The sequence below is a fragment of the Aspergillus multicolor genome (assembly GCF_047715735.1).
Source record: "Aspergillus multicolor strain CBS 133.54 unplaced genomic scaffold BDW74scaffold_2, whole genome shotgun sequence".
In the NCBI taxonomy this organism is placed as follows: domain Eukaryota; kingdom Fungi; phylum Ascomycota; class Eurotiomycetes; order Eurotiales; family Aspergillaceae; genus Aspergillus; species Aspergillus multicolor.
Window position 1 is genome coordinate 2,226,156 of NW_027395953.1, and position 22,284 is coordinate 2,248,439.

A 22,284-nucleotide genomic window follows, 5' to 3' on the forward strand; every position below is an offset into this window, starting at 1 on the left:
CGGCCGAATAGAGGGTGAATGAATTGAGTTGAAGCAGGTACTAACTTGAAGAGTGACACTTCTGAGCGTAGAGGTAACTCTGTTCCTGAACTGGGAAGCTGGTCGCCCAGGCTAGGGCTGCACCTGCCCTTCTAGTGCGACCAGAGCACGTGCCCTCCCCGCCCGTTCTGGACTAGCGCTGTTTGCCTAGAGCAGGTAGCTTAGCACACCCCCAAGGCCTTTGTAGATCACCGATCAATCAGACTGAGCCTCCATCTCTTCGACCTCTGCGGTTTCTCTGCTTTGCCATCATCATTTCTTACCTTGCTGCCCGGAACCGACTCGGAAAATGCCGTCCGATTACCGCAATTCGCTAATCCCTCATCCCAAAGGCAAAATGCAACCTTCCCCCCTCCCCACCACACCCCCCTTGTTCAAGGTTACGAATGGATTCGCGCTGCAGCCCGTGGAAACCTCCTGCACGACATCACCACCCACTAGGGATCGCCTCTGACGCCAGGTTCCCACTCTCGCATTTCCGAACCGGCCTGGACTCTGCCAATGGCCGGGGTCGGCTCCTTTTTTCTCTCAAATCTCACTTTCAAACCAACTAGCTTCCTGCAAGTTTGGGTGATCATCTCAGCCACACCTCTTCCACCCGACAAGAAAAAAGAAGAGACAAAGAAAGCAAATTAGGGTGAGAATTCGATTGACGGTTAGCTCCACCGAAGAGGGACGAAAACTGTCTGTGTCAGAACAAGAAACTCGACTAGTCCTTTCCCAGCCTTCGTTGACGTGTGCTGTCCTGCCGATAGGGCGAGCCAATTATTCTAGAAGCTTTGCTATGGACGAGGTACGGCACATCCCTACACCCGTCGCGCCCACTGGAGCATCTGAGTGTGACTGTTCGGAAAATGACCATTGTTCTCGAGCCTTTTGAAATCTTGCCAGAAATCCCCGGCATGTTCTTCCAAAATAGCAACATCCCGCTAGCGGTGTTTTGGGCAGGGTGCATCACGCATCTGATGCCAACTCGCTATTCATGCTCAGTAAGGGGACCAAAGAGCTCCTCGAGGTAGGGAAGGGAAAAAAGACCCGTCGCTTGATCCGCACTCTCAGCGCCTGATCTCTCACTCATGCAAGTACGGCTGCTTCTCGTGCCTCGCGAACTGTGGAAAGGATCAAGAAAACTAGAAAATGATGTTTGGGAGCAGATCACCAAGGGACCTTGCTCTGCCTGTCTAGAACGACAGGCTTCAGTAGACCCCTGTCTGGTGCTCGACAAAGCCGTTCGCCCATGGACGAGCAAACCATTGGCTGTCTGCAACTGCCCAAGCCCAGAGGTGCCCCCAACCTCTGTCAGGCGACTGGGGTCTGCACAGGTTTGCTGGGGTGACGATCGCCGCCACTCATCTCTTCTAGCATCATCTTACCGGTAATTTGTCTCTGATGCACTCTGCCGTTTGCCGCCGCTCACGCTAGGACAGCTGACCTGACCGAAATGTTCTATACAGCGCGATCCTTTCTTCCCGCTATGCCAACAATAAAGTTCATTCCATTTAGGGCCATTCAAATGTCTGCAGCTCTGAGTTGGGTCATAAGATGTAACATGGGTTTGACCAATGCTGTGCGTCTCCACCGTTTCTAACAGGGTCCAAGACGTTTAAGCATCTGTTCAGTTGCTGCAACAGACTTTGCACTGAGCTTTTGTTTTTCCGTTTACTTGAAAACAAGAAGATGGTCCCTGTAGACCAGTGGTCAGGGAACATTGGGAAGCCCAGGAAGCTACGAAGGGAAGCACGTATTCAATGGGTAGACTGTTCAAGCTCGTCATGTCTTTGTAGTGATGGGAGAAGGGACCTCAAGATAATGCAGTCGTCCTGTCGCTCTCCCGAACGTTCCAACGGCCCTGACATGGCCCGAACTCAACAGCAAACTCGTGGCGAGAGTGGTATTCGCCGTCAAGCTAATTTGGTAAATCGAGACTGCCAGGACTCTGCAGAGCACCTCGTTCTGCCGCATGCTCGCCAGGGTTCTTCATTGGGCAATGCCAAAGGGGCCAGGCATAGACGCGGTGCAGTGGATTTTGAGTAGAAAATATCATGATACTTGATAAAGCTATCATCCCTCCTCGACCTTTTGGACGAGGGCAGCTCGCAACTTGGATTCTGCAGCGATTGAAGCTCAAGACCGCCCATCGTCCGTTCCCCTGTTGCTTGCCTGTGAGTGTCTCCCTCTTGCTTCTTGCCTTTCCTTTCCGCTCTTCCACTCAGAGATTATCGCCATTGTTTATCTCTCATTGTCCGTCTTTTCCATCCTCCATCAAGAGCCCGACTGCTTCATCTTCCAGGCGATCTGCAATCTGGACAATCAGAGATAGACGGTAGGCAGGCCTCTACCTCCTATCCAAGATGCCAAAACTCCGAGAGCCGCAATGAATACGCGGGGCTCGTCATGTTTTCTTCTTCCGCAGGTCGCTTCTCCAGATCTCTTCCCGTGCAGCTTTACTTACTTTTTCTTCAATTCGCGCCCCTTTTCTACGGACCGCCTGCTAATGACTCCAAGTCCAACTCTTCAAAGGCAGTTTAATCCGTCTGGTTCAAGGCCATCTCTCCATTGCTAGCTACCATCGTCCCCTGCAGCGTACCTTTTTCCGATCCACAGGACCCGCCGTCTATCGCCTTCTCGAACGCACGCCAAACCCACAGTTCTTTGTCCGGAGCGCTTAGCATCCTACCCAGCAAGCCCACGCCGTCGAGTCGCAATCGTATATCACCAATGAGCAGTTAGCCCTAAGATCCATTGCGGGATTCTTCTTTGACACATCCCTATACTCTGCGCCTTCGGGGACCTAGCCTCTTGGATCGCCGCGTTTGGTAGCTTTCAGCCTCTCCATAAGCTTGATTGCCAACGGCCCTTGAACTCGAATCATAATCAGCCTCTGGTCCAGGGTGGAAACTGCAGAGTGGCCCCAGATGAATCACCGTAAGAAATGCTCATGTCCTTCCGTTTCCTGTCTTGCCCGCTGCCGCGTCAGATTTAGTACAAACAACTTCACCATGGAATGGACATTTGGCTGTCATCTGCCCCTGCAAGTCGAGCAGCAAGGCTGATAACATGCGATCTACGCCCCGGGTGACGTTGGTCTTCTATCCTCTGACATTCTAGCAGCCTCCGCTCTGGTTACACGATTTATCGTTTTTGTGCTTCTTCCAATTCTTCATCTCATTGTCTTGGTTCATATCGAGATTTCCCGCATGGATGTACTATGTATCATCCTTGCCTTGCAAGGATGGGACCCTATTTCAGTTTCGGCCAGCGAAGGAGCGATAGGCTCGCACTGATTTTTCTTTTTCCCTTTTTTGATTATTGATTTCATGGTATTTGTTTTTCCTGTAATACTGTTTCTTACTTTTCCTTTTTATTTCCTGTTTGTTTGACGTTATATTATCCTCTTGCGCTTATTCTAATTACCATTTCTTCAACTAGCAGCGCTCCTGCAGAGCCCATTCTCGCTGGATGTTCCCATCACTTCTGACGGTGACTACTCTGGAGCCCAGCGTCCTTTTCCCGGCTCGACTGGCTTTTCTATGGAAGACGAAGACAGCCATCGAAGAAGCGGCGCCGTTAGCAATCATCTTGCACAGTCCGTCCCAATACCCGCCACCAACGGCCTGAGATACACACAGCAGTCTGCGCTGCCGGATATGCCGTAAGTTTTCTTCTGATTCGGACTATGTACCCTCGTGCTCCACCATCCTGCTGCCAAGTTGCAGCGACTAGTCACAATGTCGTCGCTCCGGCTCCAATGCGGTGGATTCTCGCTCTTGCCTCCCTGCCCTTCATCATCTCTTTGTATTCGACTTGCTCGTGCACCTGCGCCTAGCATCCCAACGTCCACCTTGGGCCTGTTTCTACCATTTATACTCGCGTTTTCCCTTTTCTTCGATCATTCATGTTGCGTACTCGTGATATGTCGAGAAGCAACACGTTGCATCTGATTTTCTCCATCAAAGCTCACTCAAACTTTCGACGAAAATCACGCTGGTTATCTGACTAGGATGCTCTTTTTAGATATGGAAACTCTCCTACGCTCCAGCTTATGAGTCCCTCCGATTCATGTTCCGGTTCGTTCCTTCCAATCACCTTCCATGCAAGCGCAAAAGCCTTGTGCCATTCGGCTAACCTGGTCCAAATTAAATCTTGGTCTTTCCCACAGATTCTTTTTCTTCAGCAGCAGGATCTCTCTATACGCATTCGTCTAGTTTGAGTTACGACAGAATGTCGGATTTCAGGCCGCAGCGCGTTCCCCCACTGTAAGGCAACTCCAGTTCATGTGGTGTAGCTTGTCGTGCAGCAACTGATGACAAGCCTTGTCCCTGCTCTAGTCACCCTCCCACAGGTACAGGTATGTCGTCCACGGTGCAATCATCGGGCAACGCATCACTACTGGGGAGAGGCGATAATTACACTGGGGCATACAGCATCCCCAGGGGCCCGGCTTTCCCGCCCTTGACGAGCCTCAGCGACATCTCAAGGCCTCCTCAGTACACGACCAACCCTCGTGGGATTGATTGTATGGATCGCACCTCGAATATGATGTTTGCCCAACCGGGGCCGATGTACATGGACCAGCGGGTGCCCGCACCTACCGCTGATGCACCTCCGTTCCACGAGACCAATCTCCTCCACAATATCATATCCGGAAGTCAGGTTGTCCGAGTAGAGATCGGAGCCAAAATCCATAAAGGGTTCTTCCAGGTGGACGATAAGTGGACCTGCTATCGGCGGAACTATTTCTCTATCTCGTGTTCGTTCTCTTTGAACCAACCGGCCCAAGGCCCATTCTTCCTCAAGTATGAAGGTCGGAGCGAACGGATCCATCAATTCTCCATGTCAATATCAGCCATTGTGAATGCACAGCATAACGAAGTCCGCGAGCTTGTACAGCATACGCCAAAACGCGATAAACAATCGGAGCGGCCACCGCAAAGGGTGGTATTGCAGCCTTCACAATCGCCGGGGATGGTGCCAAGTCTCGGATCAACATCAGCAAGTGCTCAGCATGGGTTCCCATTGATATCTCAGTCGACTGGAATTGGATTGGACTATGGGACCACGTATGGCGGCGCTCCGCAGCAGCCGCAGCCTCCAACACAACACACCTTCGAGCGCATTCAATTTCAAAAAGCGACTGCGAACAACGGAAAGCGACGTGCCCAGCAACAGTATTACAACCTGGTTGTTGACCTTTATGCCGAGATTTCAAATGCGATTGGCGGAACGGAGTGGGTTAAAGTCGCTCGTAAATTGTCATTTCCGATGGTTGTCCGGGGACGTTCACCAGGCCACTATAAAGATGGTCGACGGGATAGCTCGACAAGCATGGGACCCGATGGTGGGAGCGGAGGGGCTGGAGATGGAGGCGGAGGAGCTGTCCTTCCTCCGGGGCTCGGACAAACTTCGCGCTCGCACATTGCCCTTTTGCCGTACGACTCGTCCCAGCGTGGCGGCCATGGCTACGGCAGGTCGGAATACCATCAAATGACGACGGCAGAGCACTCACCCCTCAGTGCCAGTCCTCATATTTCATCCTCATCATCCTCCACCTTCGACATTGGCATGATAAGTGATTCTCTAGATCCAATGGACTCGATCAAAAGCACCCCGAGCATCGAGTCTTATCAGGATTCAAACTACGCGATGATGGATATCCGAAAAGATAACCATTTTCGCAATCATCTGCCGCCACCTTACGAGTACGATCCTGTGTCTCGGGCGAGTGAAAGTTCCGACACGAGCTTTTCTGAGGCGTACGATCCGATTGCGTCTTTGGTCTCCCACGACCCGGGAGACTCCCATTTATTCAAACACCCGCCGCGCTATCACCACACAAATCCCAACGGCTACGACACCATTTACTCTGCTCGATCTGGGAACGGTAGTAGTGGAAGTAGCCCATATTATCGGTTTCCAACGTCGCAGAGCCTCTGCACTTGACGATTGCCTTTTCCGACGCTAGGGTGCCCTGCGTGGCTGTGGCCCCCTTGCCTCCTCTTACTGTATTGATTGCTTCGACCAGCGATGGGCGGATGAAAAATGAGACCAATATTTTTAATGCTCTTATTCTACTTTGACCTTATGATCGATCTGGCCCTTCACCGTCATTTTCAACGTGACAAATAGACCCCAACACGAGCCATGCAACACCTTTCCTCATCTTCTCCACGGAATCCGCTGAGCTCAGCGGTACATGTCAATCGACCTCTTTCCTTTTTCCTGAATTGACTCCACTGTACTTTGTTTTGCCGTTGCTGTGTACTGTTTGTTTGCTATGCTAACGACCCGGTTTCCTTCGAACCAACGAAAACTGCATGGGATTATTATCAGAGAACAGAACGGGTTGTCATACAGGTAGACTATTGTGAACATGGCGATGAGTCTTCCTCAAGACCCTCTTCCTCTCTTTACTTTATTCTACGATATGGAGGTTCTAGAGGCTGGGCTCGAAATAGCTAGTCAACAAGCTCATCGGACACTCGGGACGGGGAAGCAATAAACACGCCAAACAGCAGTGAGAGAGGCTGGATTGGGCTAATCCTCGCTGGGAAATAGTATCCGTCCGGTTGGAAATGTCTTTCAAATAATGAATAATGAAATAATGGGTTATTGACTTACGACTCTTGCTCCAGGCACTCCTACTGGCATACGGTAAGGCAGGCCTTAAAATTAGAAACCCAGTACTCCATAGACCACGTCAACCAGCAAAGAGCACGCCAAATCTCAGTATTTGTGCCCCTTTTCCTAGCCTTGGTTTTGGTCATCGCTTCGTGTTTGGCCTTCTTTGTTGTTGTCTCTTCAAGCTCCGCCTTGGGCTCCTTCCCTTCTCCTCTTTTCCCCTTTCCATCCACCCTCCGCCTTCCTTTCGCTAGCTCCAGCCTCAGTCCCACGATTTCGCTTCAGATCCTTGTGCCTCCTTTCATCGAGGATCGCTTTCCCTGCCGAATTATGCAATATTTAATATCGGAACGTCAAGGATGCGGCGATGCGCTTAAACTGGTGGATCTGCAACACCACCAATCCGGTGCTCCAGCGTCGAGGATCGACCGGGCGTACAGTAGACTGCCGTCTAAGTCTGCCTCCAAGAGAATAGTCCAGAATGGGTTCGTCTTCTTGGCCTATAGGCGTGCTTGTTCTCTGCTGACAGCCCGATTTCGTATTAGCTTGCTGTTTGACCTGGTTCCGTTCCTCGCTAGTTCCATTGGTCTCCTCGGCACGTTCCGTGAGCTCCATCTCCATAATCGCGGTCAAGCTACGGATCGATGACAATGAAACCTGTCAACTAGGGACTAGGGAGGTCGATCGAACGATGCACGTTGTACGTTGTACATACGGCGTACTGTATCCAGTGCGATGGGCGGCTTCAACGGCGTCGATGAACCCTTCTTTAGTGCTGTCATGGGCGACCCCCATAACTGCATCCCGTTATTACCTATACCGTCCGTACTCTATACCTCACCATACGCCCAGAATCTGTCTCATGTTTTTCCGATCAACCTCCGCTCGAATGATCGCCGACTCTCCGGAGCCTCTCTCGCCGATGTTCCGCTTCTATTGGATCCAACAATCAGCAAATACCAGTCAGGCTTCAGCCGGAGCTTACGCTTTGTCCGCGGAGGACCCGAAACGGCGCGTCAACCCAGTCCTATGCGGGTGAGCAAATTACTCGTCTATCCCCCATTTGTCGATCACGAAGCTCCAGGGTCCAGTTGGTCAAGCATGCGTTCTGCCCTTGGGGACTTGCGTTGAACAGTTCATCTCTAATCTGATCTATCGACTTTGCATCATGATCACTCAAGACATCGGCTGCTGCTAGCCACTCAGCGGCAAGCGATTGTTTACTTCTGCGCAGTGGAGAGGGACTCGTGACGCAGCATGTCTCTCTTAGGTTAGCCCATATGCACGTCGTACAAGGGGGGGTGTCAAGGACCCAAGTGAAGGAATCGGGCGCGCGACTTGCAGGCCGGCTGTCAAAGGAGATTGATTGTCATGCTTGGCCAACAGCGACGCGCCGCTGCCGTTGGAAACTTTCCAAAAGATATCCCCAGGAATCGTCAACCTGCCGTGTAACGGTTTCGCCCAGTCGCTGTCCATCCCGGCACACCGAAAGTTGCTTACAACGCCATGTCTGGACCATAATGGAGCGCCAATTTCTCGCACATTTTTTCTCCAGATGATCCCCTACGAGTTGGGTGATCTGACCCCTGGCTGTACCTCACTCCTCTCTACTCTCCCCTACGCACGTATCAGTTTCATCTCTCGCTCCGACTCGCCGAGAAAATGGGCCCTTGAGCCTCGGGCAGACACAGCTGGAAAGGCAAGAAGACGTTGATCCCGGGAGGACCCATCTTGCCCATCATTGTCAGATCGTTGATCCTGGTCTAGGGCGCCTCAGCATTCGTCATGATGACCCTGAACCCCGAGCGATTTGTTCGACGGAAGCCGACGTGCGAAGACCGATGAAATTACGTGGAGATCTTTCGTTACAGCCTGCCGTATTGCAGTAAGGGATTATTCGCCGTCCGTTCTGGCTGTATTTTCAAACCCGCCTCCGGTATTTCATATCTTTGTTCTTGGGGGAACGGTCTTGTCTATTGGAGGCTTCGTTGGATCAGCAAAATACTCCGAAGCAGGGTCGATCGTTTTTTCTTCACAAGCTCTCTGTGAGATTAAGCTACTTATCATACAAGTCGTGTACCCTCAGCCTTCTGTTCCACAAAACGGTTATTCCCGGACGCTGTGTTGCGCCAACAATCTTCCGACCAGCCAGGAACGGCGCGGGGCATGCTCTCCGTGAGGCCGGGACAAAGAACTATGACTTTGCTGTTTTGAGGCTGAGGCTGTCATCCCATCCCGTGTTCATAATCTACCTCTTCGAGTCCCCACAGGAGAATCCTTCAAGCAGGTACGCTAGACGGCTGGCTCTTTGAAGCTTATAACCCAATTTCTGAATCTTCTCTTGGACGAGCGTTGAAGCTGAATTTTGAGACTGCCGGTGTTGAATCACTCGGCAATTGCACTCATATGACCAACTCAGACAAGTCTGCCCAGATGGGATATGACAGGCACTGGGCCCGGCAGATCCATGATCCATTCCACAAGGACACTCATGCTCACTTCACAGGCTGTCGCAAGAATCCAGGCCTTGGTTTTGGATTCGCGCCCCAGTCCATGCCAGCATACCCACAGCGCCACTCGAAGACGATCCCAAGCTTCCAGCATCCAGCTCAAATCCAATTCCTCTCAGTGCCTATCCCTTCGACATAACAAGCTCAATCCTTCTCCACCCTCGAAACCCGGATCGCCAGCTTCCGATCAAGTTCCGCCTTCTCCTGCTCCGTCGGAACCATCCCCATCGCCTGTTCCACCTCCGGCGACGTCCATAGTCCGATCGAGGCCCACGCCATAACACCGATCCCGAAGAGAGCGCGCGTCTTGGGCGAGAGGGCTTTGTAGGAGCTATACCCGTAGTCAGTATTAGTGTTAATCTCGGTCAATGCACTGGCTGGTGTCTGCGACGGTAGAAATGCGGAGGTTCGGGAAAGGGTGAGATGGGTTGGGTCGGGCTATACGGACTTCCAGAGCGACATTATGTGGGGCTATGCGATGTAGTTATAATATTCAAGCAAGGGCCTCTTGTAGATTTAGGGTTCTCGGCCGTGGACCTCTTAGATCAATTAACGACGTAGAATAGCAGTTGCAGGTCGCGACTAGACGCGATGGCCGTCGATCCATCATATATTGCCCGTTTACTCCGCCTTCCTGTTACGGCCTGTATACACTGACGGCATCAAGTCAAACTGGTCGTTTCAACCTGGCACGCAAAACACTACGGTCTTACATCGTCGGCTAGGTGTCTGCTCCGATACGACACTACTTAAGAATAGCAAATACTGTATGATCATCGATGCCGTATATTAAATGAACCCCAGCGAACTAGGTAAACTACCTGAAATATCTAATCCGATTGATAAGATGGTTGGGAAGACCGAGAAGAGAGATGAATAACACAGGGAGGTTGTTTTATATACTCAGACAGCACGAGCGCAGGCATAATCGAGACAGCAGTGGCCATCATGTAATACGGCATACAACGCAGCAAGACAGTACAGAACGGAAGAGCGCAAGCATCATACATTGTAAATAAGAGATAAAAAGAAAAATAAACAAAACAAAAAGGTATATCGGTAACGGGTCACAAGTTCAGTTCGTGGCGCGCGTTGCTACATCGCGGTAACATCAACGTCAACATCAACATTGACTCGTTCGCTCGGGACGGTAGAATATTAAGCGGGCTTTCTTGCTCGCGAAATGGGAATATCGGGGTATATTCAGCATAAAGGGAAGAGACGCAATTATTTCTTTCCGTACGCCTTGTCGATATCCTGCTGGTACCTGCTGACGATCTTCTTGCGCTGCAGCTTTTGAGCGGCGGTCATGTAACCCTGGTTCTTGTCAGTCAATGTAACAAAAGAAAGGGATTAAAGAACGTACATTCTGAGGAGTCCACTCCTCATCAGAAAGGACAACCCCGTTGATGATCTCAATGCCCTTAAGACCGCTGGCTCGGCCGGCAGTCTGGAGCTGCTTAAGGACAATAGCCTTGAGCTTCTCGTTGTGCACAAGGGTCTCGACAGAGTCACCCTCGATGCCGTTTTCACTAGCAAGCTTCTTCAGAGCAAGTTCAACGGGAACTATAATGGCAATTGGCTTGTCCTGGTCTTCGGCGGCGTAGACGCAGATGTTACCAACGAGAGGGGAAGACCGGTACACAGACTCGAGCTTCTCGAGAGCAATGTACTCGCCGTTTTGCGTCTTGACGAGGTTCTTCTTCCGGTCGATGATCTTGAGGTGTCCGTTCTTGTCAAACTCGCCAATGTCGCCAGTCATGAACCACCCACCCTCGGCATACGCTTGCTTGGTCTCCTCTTCGTTCTTGAAGTAGTGCGTGGACACGCTGCCTCCGCGGATCCAGATCTCTCCCTGAGGCGGGTCGTTCTTCGCAAAATAACCAGCATCCGGGAAGTCGACAAGCTTGACTTCAATGCAAGCCGGAGGCTCACCGAGAACGTTGGGGTTCCATGCTCCGGGGTCGTTCAGAGCGCCCATAGCCGCAGTCTCGGTCAAACCATAGCCGCTAATCATAGGAGCGATGGCCATGGAGAGGAACTTCTGGGTCTCCTTGGAGACAGGCCCACCACCATTCATAATAATGCGCAGACGGCCACCAGTTGCATCCTTCAGCTTGCGGAAGATAACATTGTCAAGGAACCAAGCACCCATGGTTGAGCCGGGGAAACCAGTGGTCAACAGGAAGTTCTTGGCGGACATGGCTCCCCAGAAGAGACTCTTCACAAGAGCGCTGTTCTTGTTCAGGTTGTTGAGAACACCCTTCTTGACAGATTCCCAGACGGCAGGGACACCGACAAGAATGGTAGGTTGGAACTCGCGGATATCGCCCTTGCAGTTGCGCATGGAAGCGTCGGAAAGTGTACGGGGGTTTCCGTAGCCCATGGTACCGCCCCAGAAGAGACACAGGTTCTCAAACATGAACTCAAGGATATGCGATTGTGGGAGGTACGTGAGCAAGGCGTCCGAAGGAGTGATGTAAGGTCCAATAATCTCGTTAATACCAGCCACTGTCGATGTTAGCTCTAGGACTTGGTGATTGGATGGGGTAACGTACTCGCAGCAACGACATTCGCGTGGGTGAGGGGAACACCCTTTGGCGGACCGGTAGAGCCAGATGTGTACATGATGCAGCACAGGTCCTCTGGAGCTGGGGGTACAGGGTCGTAATGGTATTCCTCGCCCAGTTTCCGCAGATCTTCAAAGCTCAAAACGTTAAGGTGGCCGAACTTGGTCTTCAGGTTGTCCATGTCCTCCTGCTTGAGCTCTTCATCGGAGTTCCAAATAACATGTTTGATAGATGTCGCTTTGTCCAAGACGTTCGTAAGGGATTTGATAAGGGTAGGATCCAGGAAAATGGCATCACTCTCGGTCTGCACAATCGAGTGCGCCAACCCGTCTTCGCCCAGGGTATCATACGCGGTAACAACAGTCAGGGACTGGGAAGCGGAACCTATTCAACTCGATTAGACATGGACGACACATTTCTCTGAAAGGAATTTAGGTACGAACCATGCGACATTGACAACCAGTTTGCGCTGCAGAAACAACGTTAGCATTTGCGCCCAATCTCCGCAGAAACCATACGCACCTCGTGGCACCATAGAGGTGGACCTTGTCGCCCTTTTTCAGGCCGATCTTTCGCAGACCGTTACCAAGCTCTAGAGCCTGCTTCTCATACTCAATAAAGCTCTTGTAAGAGTAGGCGCTCTTCTCAAAGTACGTCCACTGCTTGTCGACCTCCTGCTCGACGCCATCAACAATCTTCTTGACCTTCTTGGTCTCCACGTGGGTCTTGATGAGGCGGCGGCTAGCAACAGCTTTGGCATTGCCGAAAATGCGCGCGGACCGGCGGAAGGCGTCGTAGGTGGTCGTCAGGTCTTCGGCGGGTCGCACTATGAGGCCATCCTTGGCCTTAGGGATACGGCGAGGGATGGTCTCTCCGGGGACGGGCTCAACGCCAGGGACCTCCACGGTGAAGGGGCCCTTTTTGCTCATGCGCGGGTAAACCACGCCGGTGTCTTTCGTCATTTTAGCTGGGGTATCAGGGGAAGTGGCAGAGCGATGAAATATGGTAAAGTCTAGATCAGAAGTAGATAATTGTTAGGTTGGGCCGGTTTGAGAGGTGGAGAGCGTGAGTGTAACATACAGGTAGCAAGCAGTTCGGCTCTCGCGTTCTCAGGGTTGGAGCAGAGACGGGCGGAAGCTGCGACGAGGAGAGGTCGGAAATGCGGGGGCGCGGCAGCAGACGGTTCTTAAGGATGCAAGGAGAACCGTGGGGAGGGGGAAAGGCTAAGGAACTAGACGAGGAGGCTTAATGAAGATTTATTGAAGCCGAGTCTCGTGGGAGAATCCGAGCGAGAGGGAGATGAGGGTGAGAGACAAAGTGTCTAGACGATGAAGTCACTGGCTTCCCTGTTGGCTCCTCCGGTGGCTGGACCTTGGCAGCACCGCGCTTGCTGGTTGCGTCTCTTCTTTTCTGTTTTGATAGCTTGGAGCTCCCTCTTTGTGCATCATAGCCAGCTGCTGTCTACTATTGATTGATCTACACAGATATTCCCCTCAGTGTACTCTGTAGCACGTTTTCCAAGCATACAAAACCAATGTTCTAAAAAGGCCACTGCATGTCTCACTCTCTCGTGTCCGACCAACGCCCAGAAAGCCCAGAAACTCTTTCATCAAACAGATGCCAGATGCCGCGGTACATCCATCTCAGGCACACACATACCCTTGTCTCGTGCTTCTGAATCCCTTACTATCCAGGCTCCAGCTCGCTTCTTATTTGCAGGACGACGCTTCTGTTGGTATTTTAGTCCCAACGTCCGTCTCGACCCGTGCTACTCCGTAGGCGGATGATCGTCGGAGCTCGGTGTCCATGACTTGACGCTTTATGCTCCGGCATCCGGGATACGGAGTACGGAGTACGGAGTAACTTTTTTCTGATGTTGATGATCTATTCTTGATTCTTCAGGCGCTTCTGCGATCTACTCTATAAAAACAAACTGCAGCAATCCGATCTCACCAATGCAGCTTGCTCATGAAGAAAATCATGTGAGAGCGCGTCTCATGGATGACTAATCATCTGAGCTCTTGGTCGTAGCCAATGACATGAGCCCTTTTTCTCTCCAAAGAAAAGCTTCATTTTTGACTGGGAATCTAATATAGTGGTGGTCCACAAGTATAGCTTCGCAAGACCGCGGTCGATACAAATCAGCAAAATGGAAGGCGTATCAAACTTTCTCTCCACGATCGGCCAAGAGGTCGAAGATGCCGATGAGGGTATGCAAATCACAAACCAAATCCTCAAACCGTAAAACTATATCCCACCAGAAACGGTAGTTAATACGAGACCCAGAATCCTTCCTCCTCTTCTCGCAAGACATCCCGTCCTCAAATTTGGGGTTCGTCGACTCCAAGGCCTCAGCTGTCGACATCGCCATCCACGAACGCGAATACACAATCCACCAATCGCCTACATTGCTCTCGTCTTCCCGTGCAGGCGGGACAACTGGTGCAGGTAAGCATGCTCTACATCCAAAAAAGAATAAGCAATACTAACAATGCCGTAGTCCTCTGGAAAATAACCCCCCTCTTCGCATCCTGGCTCTCAAACAGAACACGCAACCCACTCTGGAGCACAGGACACCTAACACCCTCATCGACAATCGTCGAGCTGGGATGCGGTATCTCAGCATTAACAGCACTCGCGCTCTCGCCGCTCCTCGAGCCTAGCGGGACAAACGGGCACTATATCGCCACGGACCAGGAATACGTCCACAAACTATTCCGTCAGAATCTGCAGAGTAACCCGCCGAAGGCGCAGAGTAGGTCTTCGGCGTCGGGTAGCAAGAAAGGAAGGAAGCAGCAGAAAGCTTCGTCCTCAGCGTCAACGTCTCAGAATGATCCCGCTCAGAGCAAATCGCACCCGAACATTACATTTACGTCTCTGGACTGGGAGACGGATCACCCGGAGACGCTGAAGAAGCAGATTGCTGCTGATGGGGATGGGCAAGATGGGGGTGAACCGGATAACGGCTTCGACCTCCTTCTCTCGTGCGACTGCATCTACAACGAGGCTCTCATTGCGCCGTTTGTGCGGACGTGCAAGGAGATTGCGCGGCTTAGGCCTTCTCCCTTGGCATCTACAGGGAGTGAGAGAGGTCGGAAGCCAACGATATGCATAATCGCGCAGCAGCAGCGCTCGCCAGATGTTTTCGAGGCGTGGTTGCGGGAGACGATGCGGTATTTTAGGGTTTATAGGATCAGCGATGATGTCCTGGGGAGTGAGTTGGGTGTGGGCAGTGGGTATTTGATCCATGGTTTAATTCTGAAAGACTAAGATGTCTTGGGGTAATTATGGTATCGAGGTTGCAACTTGTATATAGCGCTATAAATTACGAAAGACAGGAAAAGACGGTTATGTAAACATTATTTATTAGAGGTGGAACTACTTAAGAGATTCACCTGATATACCTAACAATAGGGTATAGACTATCGACACAAAACTCAACACGTTCACGCTCACGCTCAACTCAGCTTAGCTCAGACAGTGCAGCATATGCAAAAACAATGCAACGCAACGCAATGCAGTAGTCCAGACAATAGGAGTAGATGGTCATCCACGTATGTATGTATAAATAGTGCCGTATGTAGATGTAGATGTCGAGTAGATCGTACTCAATCCGTTTTTATTTCGCTTCCGTATTCTCCTTGTTCTCACCAAGCTCTACCTTGAGCTTTAGCTCCCGCGCTTTCAGCTCTGCTTCTTCAGGCGTTGTGGGGTGGCTGGAATCTAGTTTCGGCATCGTGTTGTAGATAGGGGGAAGAGGAGAGATCTCGTGCTCACGGAGGATAGGTGCTGCCTCAGGCTCACGATCGATAATGGAGGAAATGGTCTGTCGCGCGGAGCTGTGAACCTTGGAAGGTAGTGCTGCCGCTACGGGCGGCTGTTCATCTGCGGGAGTGAGCAGTGCACCGGGAGGTGGGAGCGGTCTGTCTGTGGCCTCAGTCTTGACCACAGAGTGGACAGCGCTCTCATCATCCGATCCGGTAGAATATTCCGTGTCCTGGGGATATCCATCGGGATCTGTGGGCCCAGACTCGATTCGGCTTTCCTCTGTTGAGGCGCGGTGTCGGTTGGAGACTGGAGGCAGCGGAGCAGCGGGATCGAATACGACGCCGCAAACTTCAAGCGCCCGGGACTGGCTGCCTAAACTGCGGTCCTTGTGCTTCTTGGTGAGATGGCACATGAAGCCATGAAGGGTCACAAAGTCGGCCTTGCCACAGCCGGAGACAGGGCATGTGAGGTAGACTAGGCTGCCGTCTGACGGACGCTTCCAGAGGGCCCGCCCAGAGGGATCATGTGCGGCTGGTCGGCCGTGGCGCTCTCCCCAGGCTTCAACGTTTTTGATGGTGTATTTTTGCTTTCGTCGAATTGAACCATTGCCGTTGGGATCGTGGTGCATGTGTTGGGGATGAGGTGGTTGAGGGATCTGTGCTTGCGGAGGCTGATGTACAATGGCACGTGGTTCTTGAGGTGTTTGTTGTTGTAGGAAGGCGAGTGTGGTGGCAGCATTTGTCTCTGACAAACGGCGAGGCGGCGTAGGGCGAAGAGGAGGCGATTCAAGGCTGGGGTTGTAAAGGCCCATCGATTCCCGCTTCAGGCGTTTCCGTTGCCTACGCAATTCCTAATCGAACAACTCACTGGTCAGAACAAGGCCTATGATTGGACGAGATGCATTTGCATACCTCTTCTTCTACCTCGGCGTGCTCGGTCATCCTACGGAATTCTTCATCCTCTCGTTTCCGCATAGCAAGTAGCTGGCTACGAGCCACCATGCGAGCAGCTTCTTCATGTTCCAGTTGCCTCAGTCGAGCCTCAATGTGATCTATACTAGGTACGTTCGGAGTCGGGGGGCCTGGGGGGGCTGGCGGGCCTTGTTCTTGCATTGGAGGTGGTGGGAAGTGACGGTAGGGCTGATGGCCATGCATCATGGCTTCCGGGGGTATTGGCTGGCCAGGGTTCATGGCAATGGGATGGAAACGCGGGAGGCTCATGTTGATATGGTGTCCAGGCATGTTGCCATTCATGCCATTCTCGTGCACTGGGGGCACTGGCGGTGCAGCAACTGTCATGATGAGGGGACTAGGGGTGGCACGAGGTTAGTCGACTGCTGGGTCGAGGTCGTAGTCTTTTAATCCAGGCAAAAATACGAAGTGGTTCGAGTAGCAAGCAAAGACTTAAGAACTGGGGAGAAGCAGTAGATTGGGGAAAGATATGGAACGAAAAGAGCGGAGAATAGCAGTCCGGGGCATCAAGACTCGACAGATCAGACCAGACAAGCTGATGGGCTGATAGGCTGGGAAGGGGAAGCCTGAAGACAAGCTGGATGGGCAGGAAGTACTTACATGAGGCCAGGAGAGGTACTGGGAGAAGGTTCAATGAATGTCACTTGTCACTCTCAGACCAGCAAGAGAAAAACAAAGTGGCTAGCGCGCTGCACCTTGCCCGTTTTTCTTGACCAAGAGAAGACTAGGAGAATTTCCCGGGTCTTCTCTTGCGATGCGAGAGAGGCCAAGCAAGGGATTTTAGTGACTGCTACTGGACGAGGCAGCTGTATGGACCGAGAGAAGGAAAAGGAAAGTCTAGCAAGACAAAGCAAAGGGAAATTGGGGAGGTCAACAACGAACAAAAAAAAGACCAGGAAAAAAGACCCTTGCCAAGGAAGTCTCGAGTTGAGAGGATGGATCTTGGGCCTAGCACAGCTAAACTAGCAGACCAGTGGGATTCTGCGGTCAAACAAGCCATGGAATCAAATGGACAGAATCTGGGACCACTAGTTACTAGTGAGCCCAGTATCAGATGTAGTAATAATTGTCAATATTCCTATCTTGCATTCTAGTCTCTCCCGGGTGGCCGTGCTTGCAGGAGCCTGCATTGCATCCACGATATCTATCTACAAGCAAAACAATCGAAAGGCTCTGCCTCAAATTGCGATTCTTATCCAGGCTGCTGAGTTGACACTCACTGACAATGTTGACTTTTTTCTACTCTTCCCCACCTGGATTCTGACCCTGTTATTTTCAGACGAATTGTGTGGTCTTGTCGGCTCTAATAGGGGCGCTCTATGGATCGAGAACCCACACCTGTCGCACTAGTGACAAACACAGTCATCTCAACAATGTACCTGCCATCAGCTTGAGTCACTCAAAGATACCTCCGAGCAGAAGTACCTGAGGTACCTCCCAGGTGTCCAGCCAGTCAAGAATGAGGCGGCAGCAAACAAGCCAACCACAGCGGGAGCCAGAAAGCAGATACATGGGCAAATTGCCGTTCGCTCAACCATCCTGCTACAATCAGCTTATTTATTTTTAGTGAGAGCACCTGCAGCCAATGAGAGACCGATGATCTACTGCCATTGTGTAACACTTTAAATGAGAGGGAGAGGTTGAGAACTCTGTCTCAGTCTTGGGCAGGCTTAGTTTAAATCTCTGACAGAGTCATGCATAGAACTAAGGATGTGGAGTGCAGTGCCGATTGAGAATCAGACCGGGCTCCGATTATCATAATATTGTCTTCAATTTTGATCCTTGACCTTTCCAATGAGCAGAAATCATGATAAACAGCCCCAGACAGTGCAAGCACGGTACCGGTACATATCCAATGTTTGAAATCGCGTACCGTAAAACTCATCAAAGCCCGGAGTGGGGAAAAGACCACACAACGCCAGTTTATTATTGAATGATCAGCGAATTAATTCTCAGTCGGTCTCTGACACTCCTTAGTGTCACTGTCACCGTCACCGTCACGAGAGTCACCTATCCATTCTTCTTCATGTAAAAAATTATGGCTGTGGTGAACCAGACTAGCTCAGGCGCAAGGTAGGTGAGGTTCTCTTCATTCTCCGCCCAGTTTGGAGTTTGGGCTCATTGCATTTGTGTACAGCAATGATTTGCTCCTGGGCTGCATTGCTTCTGCACCTCACCCAGTGGAGACAAGCTACTGCTGTACGCTACCGATAAGAGTAGAACCGAAGTACCCTGGCATGGCAATCAGAATAACGTCGGTATAATATAAGCCAAAGCATGTCCGATTCGCTTCAGTCTGGAATGCTTCAGAAGAATCTGTCAAAAGTACTCGACTTCGAAGGGGGCTCGCTTAAACTGAAGAACAAAACTTTAAAGCCAACATCCAAAGACTATTGAGCATCAGAATAGCTCGAGCCAAGTCATGTGCAAACAACGAGATCCATCATCCTTAGATTCGACAAGTCCAAAACCAAAAAGCATTGTATTGCAATCCCAACTGCCTGCCACAGCTGCCTGCATCTCCGCTTCTGAGTAACGTAGGACTCATCCGGTCCATGCAGCGATTGCATCGCATTCGCTCCCGCCAGACCCCTTTACCCGGGCATTGTCCGACGCCAACCCTCATAGGCTGCGGTGCACATTCCAGCGGCAATCGAACGGGAGTGGTCGATCCTGCGTTCTGCACTAAACTCACCCCAGAAACTCGAGCATGAGCCCCCTGGTGTTGGTGTTGGAGCTGGGTCGGACAGCTGGCAAGCCAACTCAACGCGCCAGAGTCTAGACTAGATGTATCCGGCGCGGCTGAGCTGACTGCCTGCTTGCGACTCTGCGCAAGCTCCGGTTGGTTTGAGATATGGAGACGCCTGGTCAGGCATGAACCAACCTCCAACTCGTCGACTCGAAACGCTATGAATGCCAGGATGGTGAGGCGCCGAGGCTCGAGCATCTCCGCTGGATTTTCTCCATGGCTGACCATCCCCCGTTGTCTAGACCAACCTCTAGACATCTACGGTTTCAAAAGTTCAATAATCCAGGTTTGTTGAATCGAGAGGAGAATTTCCTATTCTATTATCTCACATGCTCCAAGCCCACCACGTCATGCTTGCTTTTGTGGTCCCAAAGCCGTAATGTCATTAAGTTACAAATTGTAGGCAAACCCGCAGTCCCCATCCAATGGTTGCTCCCCGAATAAATCAGTATGCTTGCCCGATCAAAGGGTATGAAGCCAGGCGGGAGATTGAAAAAGAGGGGGGGGAAAAAAATAAAAATAAAAATAAAAAAACACCCGTACACCAGACAAGGGCACACAAACAAACCTAACAGTATGTATACACAGAATGCAAGAAATACAGGAGATCATATCTAGAAAAAACAGTAGGGGAAATAGTAAAAAATACAAGAGTCCATCCATACAAGGCGCATGGCGGTCATTCATGATGGTACATTTAGGGCTTGTTCTCACCCTGGTTCTCGCCCTGGGACTGCTGCTGCTGCTGCTGCTGCTCGTTCTGAGCCTTGTGCATCTTGTCGAAGAGGGTCAAGCTGGCGGTCTGGAGCTCATCGGTCTTCTGCTTGAGCTCGTCGGCGGTGGCAGCAAGCTCACCAGACTGGTTCTTAGCAACGAACTCGCGGAGAGTGTTGATCTTCTCGCGGATCTGCTCAGCCTCAGCCTTGTCAAGACGGTCCTCGAACTCCTTGAGAGCCTTCTCGGTGTCGTTCAGGACGCTGTCGGCACGGTTGGCAGCCTCAATAGCGGCCTTGCGCTCCTTGTCCTGAGCACCGTACTTCTCAGCATCGTCAACCATGGACTGGATCTCAGAGTCGGAGAGACCGGAGCCAGAGGCAATGGTGATGGACTGGTCCTTGTTGGTGGACTTGTCCTTGGCGTGAACGTGGACAATGGAGTCCGCGTCAATGTCGAAGGTGACCTCGATCTGAGGAACACCACGGTGGGCAGGGGGAATGCCAACAAGCTGGAAGTTACCGAGCAGCTTGTTGTCCTTGACGAGCTCACGCTCACCCTGGAAGACCTTGATCTCGACGGCAGTTTGGAAGTCAGCAGCGGTGGAGAAGGTCTGCGATTTCTTGGTGGGGATGGTGGTGTTGCGGTTGATCAGACGGGTGAAGACACCACCGAGAGTCTCGATACCGAGAGAGAGGGGAGTAACATCGAGGAGCAGAACGTCAGTGACCTCACCAGCGAGGACAGCACCCTGGATGGCAGCACCGATGGCGACAGCCTCGTCAGGGTTGACGGACTTGGCGGGCTCACGGCCGAAGAGGGACTTGACGGACTCAGTGACCTTGGGCATACGGGTCATACCACCGACAAGGATGATGTCCTGGATCTCGCTGGACTGCAGGTTGGCGTCCTTGAGGGCCTTACGCACGGGGTCAACAGTGCGGCTGATGAGAGGGTCGACAAGAGACTCGAGCTGAGAGCGGGTCATCTTGAGGTTGATGTGCTTAGCACCGCTGGCATCAGCAGTGATGAAGGGAAGGTTGATCTCGGTCTGGAGGGAAGAAGACAGCTCAATCTTGGCCTTCTCAGCAGCCTCACGGATACGCTGGATAGCCATGCGGTCGCCGGAGAGGTCGAGGCCAGACTCTTTCTTGAACTGCTGGACAATGTGGCGGACAAGGCTGATGTCGAAGTCCTCGCCTCCAAGGTGGGTGTCTCCGTTGGTAGACTTGACCTCGAACACACCCTTCTGGATTTCGAGAACGGAGATATCGAAGGTACCACCACCAAGATCGTAGACGGCGACAACGCGGTCGGCCTCCTTCTCAAGACCATAGGCAAGAGCGGCGGCGGTAGGCTCGTTGACGACACGAAGGACGTTCAGACCAGCGATCTGACCGGCATCCTTGGTGGCCTGACGCTGGGAGTCGTTGAAGTAGGCAGGGACAGTAACGACAGCGTTCTTGACGGGCTTGCTGAGGTAGTTCTCAGCGGTCTCCTTCATCTTGTTGAGAACGAAACCTCCGATCTGGGCAGGAGAGTACTTCTCGCCGCGGGCCTCAACCCAGGCGTCACCGTTGGTGTGCTGGACGATCTTGTAAGGAACCTCCTTGATATCACGCTGGACCTCAGCGTCGGTGAACTTGCGACCAATGAGACGCTTGGTGGCAAACAGAGTGTTCTCGGGGTTGACAACAGCCTGACGCTTAGCGGCGATACCGACGAGACGCTCGCCGTCCTGGGCGAACGCGACAACGGAGGGTGTCGTGCGGGCACCTTTTCGCTGGTTAGATGGGTTCACCGCGCGGAGCTGGGGAAGCTAAGGACTTACCTTCGGCGTTTTCGATGATCTTGGGAGTCTTGCCCTCCATAACAGCAACGGCAGAGTTGGTGGTACCCAGGTCAATACCGATGACCTGGCCCTTCACTTTCTCTTCCGTTGAGTTCCATCTCCGGGGAGCGGCGCTGGGGATTCTGAAAGCGGGAGCACGGGCGAAAGGAGCAGTGCGCGGGAGCTGGGAAATAAGTCAGTTTCGATGTCGTCGTCTGCACATGTACAAGGATGGAGCGTACCGCGCGCGAGAGACGAGATGAGAGCATTGTGATGGGAATATGAGCAGAAAAAACGAGAAATAAAATAATACAGAAATTAAAAGGCTATAGGACACACTCCAATCGATTCAATCGAGAGGAAAGAAGGATGGATAGGATGAGGGTATGATGGAGGGAGATAGTAGAGATGAGGAAGATTTTTCTGGCTAGAGGAAGGGAGATGGACGGCAAGAAAAGAGCTACCGGAGAGCTTCGGGCCGTGGTCGAAGACCTTTTGAACTAGGCCTGAATAG

The 22,284-nt window shown here is 51.8% G+C and overlaps 7 protein-coding genes across 7 annotated transcripts; 3 read left to right on the forward strand and 4 right to left on the reverse strand.

Moving 5' to 3' along the window:
• Positions 1-4,260: 4,260 nt before the first annotated feature.
• Positions 4,261-5,979, forward strand: BDW74DRAFT_165453 (NDT80 / PhoG like DNA-binding family protein; the record flags this gene model as incomplete). The annotated part of the gene is made up of 2 exons (XM_073726419.1): positions 4,261-4,295; positions 4,368-5,979. The coding sequence occupies 2 exons, from the start codon at positions 4,261-4,263 to the stop codon at positions 5,977-5,979; spliced, it is 1,647 nt and encodes a 548-aa protein (XP_073589129.1).
• Positions 5,980-8,822: 2,843 nt separating this feature from the next.
• Positions 8,823-9,603, forward strand: BDW74DRAFT_51591 (uncharacterized protein). Its single transcript, XM_073733022.1, has 2 exons — positions 8,823-9,486; positions 9,585-9,603. Exon 1 carries the CDS (start codon positions 9,098-9,100, stop codon positions 9,446-9,448), a length of 351 nt encoding a protein of 116 aa, XP_073589130.1. The 5' UTR covers positions 8,823-9,097; the 3' UTR covers positions 9,449-9,486; positions 9,585-9,603.
• A 682-nt stretch (positions 9,604-10,285) lies between these two features.
• faa4 (long-chain fatty acid-CoA ligase FAA1) lies at positions 10,286-13,012 on the reverse strand. The gene is made up of 6 exons (XM_073733023.1): positions 12,818-13,012; positions 12,260-12,749; positions 12,181-12,206; positions 11,726-12,121; positions 10,534-11,678; positions 10,286-10,484 (listed from the first exon to the last, which is right to left on the reverse strand). Exons 2-6 carry the CDS (start codon positions 12,697-12,699, stop codon positions 10,395-10,397), a joined length of 2,097 nt encoding a protein of 698 aa, XP_073589131.1. The 5' UTR covers positions 12,700-12,749; positions 12,818-13,012; the 3' UTR covers positions 10,286-10,394.
• Positions 13,013-13,162: 150 nt separating this feature from the next.
• On the forward strand, positions 13,163-15,080 carry BDW74DRAFT_144998 (S-adenosylmethionine-dependent methyltransferase). The gene is made up of 3 exons (XM_073723132.1): positions 13,163-13,947; positions 14,024-14,185; positions 14,238-15,080. The coding sequence occupies exons 1-3, from the start codon at positions 13,887-13,889 to the stop codon at positions 15,005-15,007; spliced, it is 993 nt and encodes a 330-aa protein (XP_073589132.1). The 5' UTR covers positions 13,163-13,886; the 3' UTR covers positions 15,008-15,080.
• Positions 15,081-15,083: 3 nt separating this feature from the next.
• On the reverse strand, positions 15,084-17,328 carry BDW74DRAFT_145002 (uncharacterized protein). The gene is made up of 3 exons (XM_073723133.1): positions 17,077-17,328; positions 16,417-16,813; positions 15,084-16,355 (listed from the first exon to the last, which is right to left on the reverse strand). Exons 2-3 carry the CDS (start codon positions 16,801-16,803, stop codon positions 15,357-15,359), a joined length of 1,386 nt encoding a protein of 461 aa, XP_073589133.1. The 5' UTR covers positions 16,804-16,813; positions 17,077-17,328; the 3' UTR covers positions 15,084-15,356.
• Positions 17,329-18,643: 1,315 nt separating this feature from the next.
• On the reverse strand, positions 18,644-19,648 carry BDW74DRAFT_51653 (uncharacterized protein). Its single transcript, XM_073733024.1, has one exon. The coding sequence runs from the start codon at positions 19,481-19,483 to the stop codon at positions 18,926-18,928; it is 558 nt and encodes a 185-aa protein (XP_073589134.1). The 5' UTR covers positions 19,484-19,648; the 3' UTR covers positions 18,644-18,925.
• Positions 19,458-22,199, reverse strand: BDW74DRAFT_145007 (Hsp70 family protein). The gene is made up of 3 exons (XM_073723134.1): positions 22,013-22,199; positions 21,771-21,954; positions 19,458-21,715 (listed from the first exon to the last, which is right to left on the reverse strand). Exons 1-3 carry the CDS (start codon positions 22,037-22,039, stop codon positions 19,923-19,925), a joined length of 2,004 nt encoding a protein of 667 aa, XP_073589135.1. The 5' UTR covers positions 22,040-22,199; the 3' UTR covers positions 19,458-19,922.
• Positions 22,200-22,284: the final 85 nt, after the last annotated feature.

Coding starts and splice junctions, on each gene's coding strand:
- BDW74DRAFT_51591 (XM_073733022.1), top strand. CDS start 9,098: ATGACAGGCACTGGGCCCGGCAGATCCATGATCCATTCCACAAGGACA.
- faa4 (XM_073733023.1), bottom strand. CDS start 12,699: ATGACGAAAGACACCGGCGTGGTTTACCCGCGCATGAGCAAAAAGGGC. Junction 12,207..12,259: donor CACCTCTATGGTGCCACGAG/GTGCGTATGGTT, acceptor TTGTTTCTGCAG/CGCAAACTGGTTGTCAATGT. Junction 10,485..10,533: donor AGGAGTGGACTCCTCAGAAT/GTACGTTCTTTA, acceptor GACAAGAACCAG/GGTTACATGACCGCCGCTCA.
- BDW74DRAFT_144998 (XM_073723132.1), top strand. CDS start 13,887: ATGGAAGGCGTATCAAACTTTCTCTCCACGATCGGCCAAGAGGTCGAA. Junction 13,948..14,023: donor GGTCGAAGATGCCGATGAGG/GTATGCAAATCA, acceptor TACGAGACCCAG/AATCCTTCCTCCTCTTCTCG. Junction 14,186..14,237: donor AGGCGGGACAACTGGTGCAG/GTAAGCATGCTC, acceptor ACAATGCCGTAG/TCCTCTGGAAAATAACCCCC.
- BDW74DRAFT_145002 (XM_073723133.1), bottom strand. CDS start 16,803: ATGACAGTTGCTGCACCGCCAGTGCCCCCAGTGCACGAGAATGGCATG. Junction 16,356..16,416: donor ACGCCGAGGTAGAAGAAGAG/GTATGCAAATGC, acceptor TTGTTCGATTAG/GAATTGCGTAGGCAACGGAA.
- BDW74DRAFT_51653 (XM_073733024.1), bottom strand. CDS start 19,483: ATGTCTAGAGGTTGGTCTAGACAACGGGGGATGGTCAGCCATGGAGAA.
- BDW74DRAFT_145007 (XM_073723134.1), bottom strand. CDS start 22,039: ATGCTCTCATCTCGTCTCTCGCGCGCG. Junction 21,955..22,012: donor CATCTCGTCTCTCGCGCGCG/GTACGCTCCATC, acceptor CTTATTTCCCAG/CTCCCGCGCACTGCTCCTTT. Junction 21,716..21,770: donor GATCATCGAAAACGCCGAAG/GTAAGTCCTTAG, acceptor ACCAGCGAAAAG/GTGCCCGCACGACACCCTCC.